This window comes from Pituophis catenifer, unplaced genomic scaffold, assembly GCF_029215685.1.
Source record: "Pituophis catenifer annectens isolate HBS135680 unplaced genomic scaffold, rPitCat1.0.hap2 SCAF_4, whole genome shotgun sequence".
Taxonomy (NCBI): Eukaryota; Metazoa; Chordata; class Lepidosauria; order Squamata; family Colubridae; genus Pituophis; species Pituophis catenifer.
Genome location: NW_027256884.1, coordinates 92,048,844 through 92,060,978, shown reverse-complemented (window position 1 = coordinate 92,060,978; position 12,135 = coordinate 92,048,844). Strand labels below are relative to the sequence as shown.

The window sequence follows — 12,135 nt, the reverse complement described above, 5'->3', positions numbered from 1 at the left end:
ACAATTTAAAGTTTTGCATGAAATGTTCACACATAACCTCCACAAATATGGAGAGCTAACTGCACTGGTTAATAGATAGAAAACACTTCTTGTGTGCTGCACAGACTAGCAATTTAATATTTGCCAGCCCTTGATTCAATGAAAAAGCTCCATTTTTTAAAAGAACACTTAAACTTATTTTTCATGTATAACGCTGAACAAACATATGAGCAGATATTGTAGACATGTAAAGTACTTCAGAAAAAAGCAATAATAGCACCAGTGTATCTGAAACACTGAGGTAGAGAGAAGGATGGAGAGCAGATTCAGAGTTGATAGGAATGACATCATAAAGATAAAAGGAGTGGAACAGACTTCTTCCACAGTAAAGAAGCATACAGCTATTTAAGTTTCAAAGTAAATTTGAATGAGATTTAAGAACTAATGGCAGTAAAACTGTCCTAACATACGTATATCTTCCATGAAATGCCATAAAAGATTAAATTGTACCATTTGTTTTTGCAACTGCAACATCAACCAGCCTTTTGTAACTCTTAGAAGTACACTATAGAGAGATTTATAGATTATAGAAAGGCACATCAAAATTAGCACCCTATTTTGCTCAAAGAGGTAACAGTGTTTCGTCTTTGTTGCTGAAACCAAAAAAGAGCCATAAAAACACCTCAAGACATTTGTTACTGTTGCTGTCGAGCCCGTCACATCGCTCGACAACACAGGGATGGGAAGGAAGAGCGGTGGAAAGAGCAGAGCGACCTGCTATCCTGAGCGGCACGTCTGTTCATGGGGTTGGTGGTAGTAGTACCAGTGTAGGCAGTAAGGCCCAGGGACATGGGATGCATCGGTGACGGGGATTGCTGTTGCTGCTGGCCAATGCGGCAGATGATCGAGGCATTGAAGGGCATTCTGCGACAGACGGCCAGCCGGACATTCGACGGAGGCAAATGGAAGAAGTGGCCCTGACGTCGCTGCTCCGCTGACGCGGCAAAGGGGTGGCGCAGGGGAGATGATACACAGCTGATAGAAGCCCAGGGCGGCCGACAGAGGCACGGCAGCTGGGTGGGGCGGCATAATAAAAGCGCTACGAGGCAAACCAAGACCTCAGTGCCTTCCGTCGCGCCCTTAAAACCCATTTATTTAAACAAGCCGGGCTGGCTTAAGATGAAATTTTTAACTGTTTTTAAATGTTTTAAACGTTTTTAATTGGTAAATGAGTTTTAATTGGGCCAAATTTATATATCTTTTAATTGTTTTTAATATTTGTTCTGTATGTTTTTTAATCTGGCTGTACACCGCCCTGAGTCCTCAGGGAGAAGGGCGGTATAGAAATCCAATATAAAATAAAATAAAATAAATAAACGCTCGTAGTGCCAACTTTGAACCATTGCGAACTCACCGTTTCCTCAGAACTAATGACAGCATTAAACCAGCATTGCAACTCTGAGTTACTCGTTTCGGTGTGCTTTGTGTCTGCTGACTTCGTTTTGTCCAGGAAGGCTGAGAGAAAGTTGGTGCTCCCATTTACTTTTCTGTAGTTTTTCAGTAATCCAGGCAGCCAGCATGGCAGAGGGATTGGACCCCGAAGGAATAGTGCCAGCTGTGACAGAGGAAGAGCAGGACAGCACAGGTCCTGTGGCTCAAACTGACCTCCAGCAACCTATGGTGAAGCCAAAAGAACAGAACCAAAAGCAAGGGGAGGGATGTAGCCAAAGCCTCAGAGGCGAAAAGCGATTTGATACACTCCGCTTCAGGGGAGTGGTAGCATACTTCAGCTCTGGCTGGCCCTGGAGTGTTGGGAAAGGCACCGCCCCCCCTCCCTCAGGAGGGTGTTTCCAAAGGTGGAGGGAGAGGAGGTGGGTTGAAGATGAGGAAGACGGAAAGTATATCCACCACCCTGGATATATTGAGAGAAAGGTTTGGGGAGGCCAGCTTCAGAGATGTGCCATCATGGCAGCTGTGGGCGATAGGGGGGAAGCCAGCTTCTACCTGGCCAGGACCGTCTGGGACAGACACCCGGTTTCGCTTAACCAGCCCCAAGTTACGCTTAGAGCCTACCCTCGGCAGACCCAGGAAGGTGGAACTTCCCTCCACTGGCACTCACATTCCATCTCTGGAGGATGGGTTAGGGCCTGCTGAACGGGGACTCTGTAGTGCTCCCGCTCAGGGTTCATGGGACGGACAAACCAGCCCAGGGCAGCATTTTGATACCCATGGAACCCCTGGGGCCCGTGTCACGTACCACGGGTTTGCCAGGCAGAGCCCGGTGTGGGGCCCCGGAGTATGGCCTCCCCAGACAATTTGGGGACCACCACCATTACAAGCGACTTTTGATGGGAGTCTGGACCGGGTGGCTATCTTCTTGAGCCAGGTCATTAGTTACATGGATCTGTATGGATGGTTCTACCCGTCCCAATGGGCTATGGTGGTCGCTATCATGACTGTACTGACGGGGGAAGCCGCAGACTGGGTAGCCGACCTCTATAGTGACCATGCTCGGGAATTGACTGATATCGGCATGTTTCTGGAGAGCCTTAGGGCTCTCTTTGAGGATGGGTCCAGAACGCAACTGGCTGAGGGAGAGCTGGTGTCTCTTAAACAGAGAGGAAGACCTGCCAAAGACTATGTTAAGGAGTTCCAGAAAATAGCAGAGAGATTGCGGGCATGGCCTGAACGCATGCTTGTACACCAGTTTCACATAGGCTTGGACCGTGATTTGAGACAAGCATGCATTTATAGAAGTCTGCCGCCCCCCACCTTACTGAGTGGTTTAGGGCAGCCATAGACCTGGATGTCAGCCTGAAAGAATTCCATTTCAGAGGTGTAGCAGGACCAACCCAGATGAGACATGCTCCAGACAGACCCCCATCAACAAGAGACTCAGGGAGATTGATTGCAACTACTGGGACTTTGGACACCACCCAGAGACCACCATTCCGGTGTTTCAGGTGCAATCAAGTCGGCCATAGAGCCTTGGACTGCTCCCTACCTCCAACACAACCACCGACAGGTCGGACTCCAGAGACCGGCGGGAAGAGCCGAGAGCGGGCGCGAACAACCCCGGAGCGTTCTAGAGTTGTGTCACAAGCATTGCACTCAGACAACGGAACGCCTGCCAAGGAGGCCGGGGGTACAGCAGGACCTGGGGATCTCCCCGTGGTGGTGGGAAACAGCGATGAGGACATCAACGACCCGATGGTAAGTGCTCCTATACGCCCCTTTGTAATTCCGGTCACCCTTCAGACCATACACAACGCCACAGCAGTACGACAGGGAGCACTGATTAATTCCGGATGTACCTGGTGCCTGATGAGGAAGTCCCTGACAGTCAAATTGGGCTTAAGCCTGGTCAGACTAAAGGACCCCATTAGATTTGAACAAATGGACGGGTCAATACTGGGTGGAACACCGGCTACCCATGTTACGGAACTGATATGGTTGGAAATAGGAGAACACTGGGAGTTTCTCCAGTTTGTGGTGGTGGATGTGATGATAGAACCCATCATCCTAGGATTGGCCTGGTTGGATAAATGGAAACCCACGATATGGTGGGAGTGGGGTTACAGGAAACTACACACTGAGCTTGGTTCTGAACCAGTTACGAAAGAACCATGTGGACGAGCAGATGATGGCTGGTCAACAAACTCTTTAATGGATAGTAAGCCTCTAGTGCTGGAGGTCCCAGATATATACGCGGATTTGGCGGACGTGTTTAGTGAGGTGGAATGTGATTCACTACCACTACATCGAGTAACAGACTGTGCCATAGAGCTGGTATCTGGGGCTAAGTTACCGAAGCCCCGTATGTATTCGATAACCCCGAAAGAATTAGAGGAACTACGTAAATATATAGATAGGAACCTGGCCAGAGGGTTTATTAAACCTAGTCTATCGCATATGGCTGCTCCGGTCCTTTTTCGGGAGAAGGATGGAGGTCTCCGTCTCTGTGTTGATTTTCGTGGCCTGAATGCGGTAAGCATTGGGAGGCATATTACAGGGTTCATATTAAAACGGATGACGAATGGAAAACCACTTTTAATTATCCGCTCGGCAGTTATAAATTCTAGGTCATGCCGTTCAGTTTGCAGGGTCCACCAGCGGTATTTATGCAATTAATTAATGAGGTCCTGCATGAATATTTGTATTGGGGAGTGTTGGTGTATCTCGATGATATTCTCATTTATATGAACACTATGGAAGAACATACACAACTGGTATGCCGGGTGTTAGAGAAACTGCTAGAGGCCAAGTTATTCATTAAAGTGTTGAAATGCGAATTCCACCGCACTGAACTGGATTATCTCTGATATAGGATATCTGAAAAAGGATTGGGAATGGATCCCAATAAAGTCACTACCGTATTGGAGTGGCAAGCCCCGGGGACGAGGAAGCAATTGCAGAGCTTCCTTGGATTTGCTAACTTTTATAGGCAGTTTATCCCAGCATTTGCCCTTATAGCATTACCCCTTACAAATCTCCTACGCACACGAGGGAGTAACGAAAAAGCAAGGCCAGAGCAACGTATAATATGGACCTCTGATTGTCAGAAGGCCTTCGAAGAGTTGAAAGCCCAGTTTGCCTGGGCTCCCATACTCCAACACCCTAACCAACAGAAGCCATTTGTAATGCAAGCAGATGTGAGTGATGTGGCCATTGGGGCTGTGCTACTGCAACCCAACGAACAAGGCCAATTACAACCATGTGCATATACCTCTAAAAAATTTATCCCTACTGAGAGGAGATGGACCATATGGGAAAAGGAGGCATTCACTGTTCAATGGGCACTCCTTACATGGCGGCACATATTGGAGGAGACAAGAACACAATTCTGATGAGTCCACAGAGGCAAGTTGAGATATCTAGTTAGGTGGAAAGGGTACCCATATGAAGAGGCTTCTTGGGTGCCCATGGAGGACGTTAACGCAAACCGGCTTCTCAGACGGTTCCATAGAAAGAACCCACTGAAACCAGGGGCCGCTGTTGACTTGTCTACTTTATATCTCACAGAAGGACCCTTGGTGAAGGGGAGCCGCCTCGTCACATCGTTCGACAACACAGGGATGGGAAGGAAGAGCGGTGGAAAGAGCAGAGCGACCTGCTATCCTGAGAGGCACGTCTGTTCAAGGGGTTGGTGGTGGTAGTACCGGGTGTAGTCGAGCCTGGGGACATGGAGTGCATCGGTGACAGGGGATGGGGATTGCTGTTGCTGCTGGCCAACGCGGCGGACGATCGAGGCATTGAAGGGTGTTCCGCGGCAGACAGACAGCCGGACATTCGACGGAGGCGTCATAGGCAAATGGAAGAAGCGGCCCTGACATTACTGCTCCGCTGACACGGCAAAGGGGTGGCGCAGGGGAGGCGCTACACAGCTGATGGAAGCCCAGGCGGCCTACGGAGGCGTGGCGGCTGGGTGGGGCGGCATGATAAAAGCGCTACAAGGCGAATGCTCGTAGCACCAACTTTGAACCGTTGCGAACTCACCGTTTCCTCGGAGCTAACGACAGCATTAAACCAGCGTTGCAACCCTGAGTTACTCGTTTTGGTGTGCTTTGTGTCTGCTGACTTCGTTTTGTCCAGGAAGGCTGAGAGTTGCACTATAAAAATTACTTGATTAAAACTTTTATCTGTCTCAAAGTTTGTTTATGAGAGACTGCCTGTAAATTCCTTGAAGAGAACAATTTGCCTTCCATTATGTTGGAAACTAAAGCAGGTAAAGATTACTTCTCCTGGTAAAGGGGGACATTAGAGTGGAAGAAGACATACGTTCTATGAAAAATTAGATCTGTAAAAAAATGCAAAAATATTAATTAAGAGAAATCATGCAGAAGTAATTCTTGTGTCCATTTCAAAAGTAACATAAAAAGTACCAATTCCATTAGAATATCCAAGTATTTCCAGTTTTTCCATATAACAATTGACAAATTGTCTAAAGGTGTAACATGAATGTTTGTTTTTTCCCCTTTTCCTAAATATATAATGAACTATTGGCCATTTATAAGCAGAATTATCATCATATTTTAACATGCAACATTGTTCTCATTTCTGTATGATTAAATAGACTATTTACACACAGTTCATATATAATCTCTTTCTCTCTGTATGCACATGCATTGGTCTTAGCCTAGGCATCAAAGGCCACATATGAGTTCTCTGGGTCAATATTCTTCAAGCGATTCCAGTTTGAACTTTTGTTAAGCTTTGGATAGGTTGTAATCTCCTCAATTCTTCCGAATATCAGCATAGACCACAGACTCTGATTTGTTGATTCTGTCGCTGTAATGTCCTCCAGAGTGATCTAATTGTGCATAAATTACTGGTCCCTAAAAACAGAAAAAATAAACATGGTATAAACATTTAATTATTCTATCAGTGGCTAGTGAAAACTCAGAATCACATGCAGATAAAAACAAGGGATTTTATTTCCTCTTTTTGAAACCCAGTCTTAGAAATCATACCAATTATGTGGATTATTCCTGTAACCATCGATCTGTTGAAATAAACAAATATAAAATTCACAGCAAATGGCTTATAGTCCTTTGTCTTGCATTCTTCGTGGAGATAAGATCTTTTGTAGTTTATGTGGCAATATAGTCAAACACAGTGCAGAGAATGAACGCTTCTTCAAAAGTACATCAAGTAATCACAGCCCTACTAAATCAGCTCATTCACAAGATTCCACTTTTCCACACACTTACCATCACAGATTATAGGTATTTGTGTAGGTGGCATTTATAATTCAAGAAAAGGAAGTATATGGAATACCATCATGTAATCTGTCAGCCAAACAATGTAGGCTGGTGACCCCCAGGGGGAGGGCCTTCTCTGTGGGGGCACCTACCCTCTGGAACCAGCTGCCCCCAGAGATAAGGAGAATCCAAGACCTCAGTGCCTTCTGCCGTGCCCTTAAAACTTTCTTTTTTCAGCAAGCCGGGCTGGCCTAACACTTTTTAAAAATGTTTTTAATTGTTTTGTCATTGCTTTTAATTATGGGGCCAAATATATATATATATATCTTTTTAATTGTATTTTAATGTTTGTAGTTTATGTTTTTACTTTGGCTGTACACCGCCCTGAGTCCTCAGGGAAAAGGGCGGTATATAAATTTGATATAAAATAAAATAAAAATAAAATCAAGAAAGGAGCAAGTAGCTGAAGAATAATTCCTAGGCATTTACATTTTACAACTTTGTGAATCTTTCTCGACAATATTCGGAATACAAAATTATATTTGTTACAGTAACTTTGTCCCATATCTTTCAGAATAAGTCTCAAACCTTTAAGTGATAAGGTATAGCTTAATTACAAGTATTAGAATTATTGAATAGGACTTAACATTAGGACAGAAATCTGAGTTTCATTTAATGGATTGACAGGGCAGATAAGGAAGCATTTTATAAGGAGAAAAATAATTGGGAATAATGAATATGGTATATGTTAACTGCAAACAAGTAGGAAAAAAAAAGAAAGATTTTATTTTTCTCAAAATGCAACTGCCATCTTAAAAAAAAGTTGTTTCTTTTATGTGCAAGTTTTCTTATTTAACATGCTTTTTCTAGCTACTACAAATATTGTAGGGGATTCATGCAACTATTTTCTAGCAAGGACCTTTGATCAGGGGAACATCATAGTCTCCTGTAGGAATTTCCAACTGTAATCGGTTATATAAATAATAATTTGCTGCAAAAAGAAGTAATTTGCAGTCGTTTTGTGTCAATTATTTGAATTTCATTTGAATAAATTATTTAAATTTATGTCAATCCTTGGAAAGGGCAATCCCATTTCAACCACTTTAAAATACTCATATATCTTAGTCTAGGTAACTAGTAAATATTGCCAGATAAATCTCAAGAGAAAAACATAAAACATGGAGAAGTATGCCAGGAAAATTGTATTTCGGGGGGGGGGGGAAGGAAACATATACATGTTGCCTGAAAAGTTTCAAGTAGAAAGGGCGTTGCCTTACCTGAACGCCCGTTCTGCTGAGCTCGGGGAGCCAGCAGTCAGGAATGGATTAACTCATCTGTACTAGGACTGAGTCTGCAAGATGTTAAGCTCCTCCTCGTCCTCTTGCTTCCCAGCTTTCTGACAAGGGAGATGTGGCAGACTGGCACGCTGAGCTGAAAAGACAAGATTAGTACACACACCCCTGGCGAGGACCAGAAAACTCCAGGGTGGGGCTGACTGCTGGCCCCCCGAGCTCAGCAGAACGGGCATTCAGGTAAGGCAGTGCCCTTTCTTTCTGAGCGTGGGGGCCAGCAGTTAGGAATGGGACATTCCAAAGCAGGAAACCTAATGGGTGGGACCTGTCCAGTCCTGAGCCGCCGACCCCATGTGTACCTGTTGCAAAACCCTGCGGCTGAAAGCCATGTCCGAGGCATAGGCGTCCAACTTATAGTGGCAGATGACTGGGGAAGGAGTGGACCAGGTGGCTGCCCTGCACACTTCATCTAAGGAGGCCTGAGTGGACCATGCCACTGAAGTTGCAGCACTGCGAGTCGAATGAGCTGTAATGCGTCGAGGGGCTGGCAAGGCCAGGGAATCATAGTTCGGGCAATAGTTGGCCGAAGCCAGCACCCAATAGTGGAAGAAGTAACCTTATGGCCCAGGGATGCCGGTTGGAAGGACACGAAGAGACTGTCCGACCTCCGAATGGAGGATGTCCATTTAAGATAGATATGGAAAGCCCGACGAATGTCCAAGGTGTGCCAGATGTGCTCTAAGCGATGGGAAGGCTGAGGGCAAAAATTAGGCAACACCAATTCCTGGGTCCTATGGAAAGGTGAATTAATTAAAGGTGGACAAAGGTGGGGTCTAGTCAAAGGACAACCCTATCAGCATGGAAGATGCACAGGTCAGCCCTCGTGAAGAAGCCCTCCAGCTCTGAAACCCGGTGGGCTGAGGTAATAGCAACCAAATAGGCCACCTTGTAGGATAGGAAGCAAAGGCTTATCTCCTGCAAAAGCTCAAAGGGACCCCGGGTGAGCGCACTGAGGACTTTAGGAAGGTCCCAGGTTGGGTATCGATGAAGCACGGGAGGGCAGAGGTTCGTAGCCCCTCTAAGAAACTGCCTAATCAGGGGAAGCCTGGAAAGGGAACCCATGGCCCCGCAGGACAAGTTAGAAGAAAGAGCAGCTACGTGTCTCCGTAGTGTGTTAGGCGACAGTCCCGCCTCGAAACCGTCCTACAGGAACTCGAGGACATTCACCGTGGAAGCTTCCGTGGGAGCAAGGCTCCATCTATCACACCAGCTGCAGAAGGTGTTCCAAGTAGAGTTGTAAATGCGGGTGGTGGATGCACGGTGGGATGCCTGCAGTGTATCTATGACCCTCGGGGGGAGGTTGTGGCCCCAGAGCAGATGCCGCTCAAGCACCAGGTAGTCAGTTGGAGCCACCTGGGGTCCGGGTGGACCAATGACTCCTGGCTGAGAGACACCTTGGCCGGGGGAAGCCTCCATGGAGGGGCCACTGACAAGGCCATCAGTCCACGACCCAGGGTTGGTACAGCCAATAAGGAGCGATCAGGATGAATTCCGCCGTTTGTTCCAGCATCTTCCGAACAACCCTGGAAATCATGTGAAGTGGCGGGAAGGCATAAAGTAAGCCCGGAGGCCAAAGGCTACGCAGAGCATCCACGCCCTCCACTCCCATCATCAGGAACCTCAAAAAGAATCTCGGCATCTGATGGTTGGTCAGGGAGGCAAAAAGATCGACTACTGGGTGTCCGAAGCAAAGGGTGATCTCCTGGAAGAGGGAGGGGTAGAGGTGCCATTCCCTGTGGTCCACCGATGCCCGGCTGAGAAGGTCCGCCTGAATGTTCGCCTTCCCTGAAATGTGGGAGGCCCGGATGGACCTCAAGTGTGTCTTCGCCCAATGTCCCAGTCTCTCGGCTTCCTGCATCAGGTGCTGGGAGTGGGTGCCCCCGAGGCAGTTTACATGGGCCTTTGCGGCCACGTTGTCTGTACGAATTAGTACATGCCTGTCCTGCACTTTGTCCTGGAAAACTCGAAGCACTAGATGGATGGCCTGAAGCTCCAACCAGTTTATGCTGTGGGCCAGGTCACCTCAAGTCCACTGACCATGGGCCATGTCTGAAGCCAGATGTGCCTCCAAACCATAAAGGCTGGTGTCGGTGGTCAGAACAAGGCAGCGAGGTTCCCTGAATTCCCGTCCCCTGAGAACTGCTGGAGATGTCCACCAGCGAAGGAAGAGACAAACCTGGGGTGGAAGCCAAATCAGGAGGGTAGAAGAGCTCATATAAGCTCCTTGATACGGAAGAATGAACCACTGCAGAGTCCTGCAGTGAAGACGTGCCCACGGCACAATGTCGATGCACGACACCATCTTTCCGAGGAGCTGGGAAAGCAATCGCAAGGAGATTGCCTTCCCCGATGTGGTTGTCTTGACTGCAAACTGGCCAGGTTGTCCTGGGAAAGATAGACCTTGCTCTGAACCGTATCTATGACTGCCCCTAGGTGTTGGATGTAGGTCGTCGGAATCAGCTGGCTCTTGGCCATGTTGATGGAGAAACCATGACTGCGCAGCATCCAAAGGGTGGTCTCCAGATCCTGTAGCGCTAGAAGCTCCGAACTGGACTGGATAAGGAGATCGTCCAAGTAGAACTGAATCCTTATCAGCAGAATCCAGAGGTGGCCTGCTAGCGCTGCCATCAATTTGGTGAACACTTGGGGTGCTGAGGAGAGGCCGAAAGGCAGAGCACAGTATTGATAGTGACGAGCTGCATGGCAAAACCAAAGAAATTTTCTGTAGGCTGGGTGAATGGGGACGTGGAGATAAGCCTCCATCAGGTCCACTGACATGAGGACATCACCTTCCCTGATGCTCTCCAAGATGGTCTGGAGAGACTGCATCTTGTACCGTCGATAGACAATTCGACGGTTCAGAGACTTGAGTTCGAGAATCGCTCTCCATCCCTCGAGGATTTCTGGATCACAAACAATCAAGAATAAAAGCCCTGTTCATGTTGCTCTGGTGGAACCGGTTCCACGGCCCGAATATCCAGAAGGTGTTTGATTGCGAATTCCACCAGAAGACGTGTTTCCCGATCCCGTGAGAGGGGGCATCGGAGAAATCAAGTTGGGGGAGTGGAGAAGAATTCCAGAGAGGCCCGACCTGACCATTTCCCTGACCCAAGCGTCCGAGTAGGATGCCTCCCACTGGCTGGCAAAAAGTGCCAGGCAGCCCCCGATGGGAGGCTCGGACAAGCAGTCAACGGGATCTGTGGAAGAGATGACCCCACCCTCCCCAAAATGAGGGTCTGGGTTGTCCCCTCTGATGGGGGCCACCCTGTCTGTCCTGGGACCTGCCGAGATGGGAAATATCTCTGAGGTCTCAGCCCGGAATACCCAGCCTCAGAATCCCAAAAGGGGTGAAAGGAAACGGGCAGTTGAGGATCAACCCTCTGAGAAATGCTAGGGAGAACCCTGTGCTTGTCCTTGGATTCTATGAGAAGGGGCTCCAGAGGAGCTCCAAAAAATCTGTCGTCCGAATACAGGGAGGATACCAAATTGTTTAAGCCATAGGAGAGAAGCCCTATTAAAGAAGGATGCAACTCATGATGCCTTAATGGCCCAAGCAGCCCCTTGGTGTGCCTTTGTCAGAGAGTGCTCCAACCTCTTGTCCTCTGGCCGGAAGCCTTCTTCTGGAAGTCCAGTCAGGACAGAAGGAGTAGTGAGAGCGACCACCAGGGGGGTCCACTGATGGAACCTGCAGGATGGAAGAAATGTCAGATGCCATATTATAAAGGTGTCTATCCAGAGCATTGGGGTTAGGTCCCGAAACTGGAGCTGACCACTGTCTCAGGACAACGTCCTTGAACAACTTTGGACCGGGGATCTCCTCGGCCTCAAAGGTAGGCTCCTCGAATAGGGGGACTGAGGTTCGGGCCCTTTCCCCAGCAGTGTCAGATTTAGGCTGTGGTAGACCCAGCCCTGTGGTGATCTTGGCCTTGTGAAGGAGGGATCTTAAGACCTGGGGTTTAAACAGGCCCAATGGCTGGTCTGGGGACAGATCCTCATCATCCGACAATCCCTGCTCCCCCACTTCTTCTCCTGCAACCGAACCCTGACTGGGTGAGGCCCTGGTAAGTCCTGGACCTGGGCCTGTTCTAGATCCTCAGAGAACT

At 47.9% G+C, this 12,135-nt stretch overlaps 1 protein-coding gene across 1 annotated transcript in view; it reads right to left on the bottom strand.

Moving 5' to 3' along the window:
• Window positions 1-4,175: 4,175 nt before the first annotated feature.
• MPZL1 (myelin protein zero like 1) overlaps window positions 4,176-12,135 on the bottom strand; it is a 42,262-nt gene continuing 34,302 nt past the window's right edge. Inside the window, exon 6 of the mRNA XM_070942687.1 lies at window positions 4,176-6,314. Within this exon, the coding sequence (XP_070798788.1) occupies window positions 6,213-6,314 (102 nt within the window). The 3' untranslated portion in view covers window positions 4,176-6,212. The remainder of the gene's footprint in view (window positions 6,315-12,135) is intronic.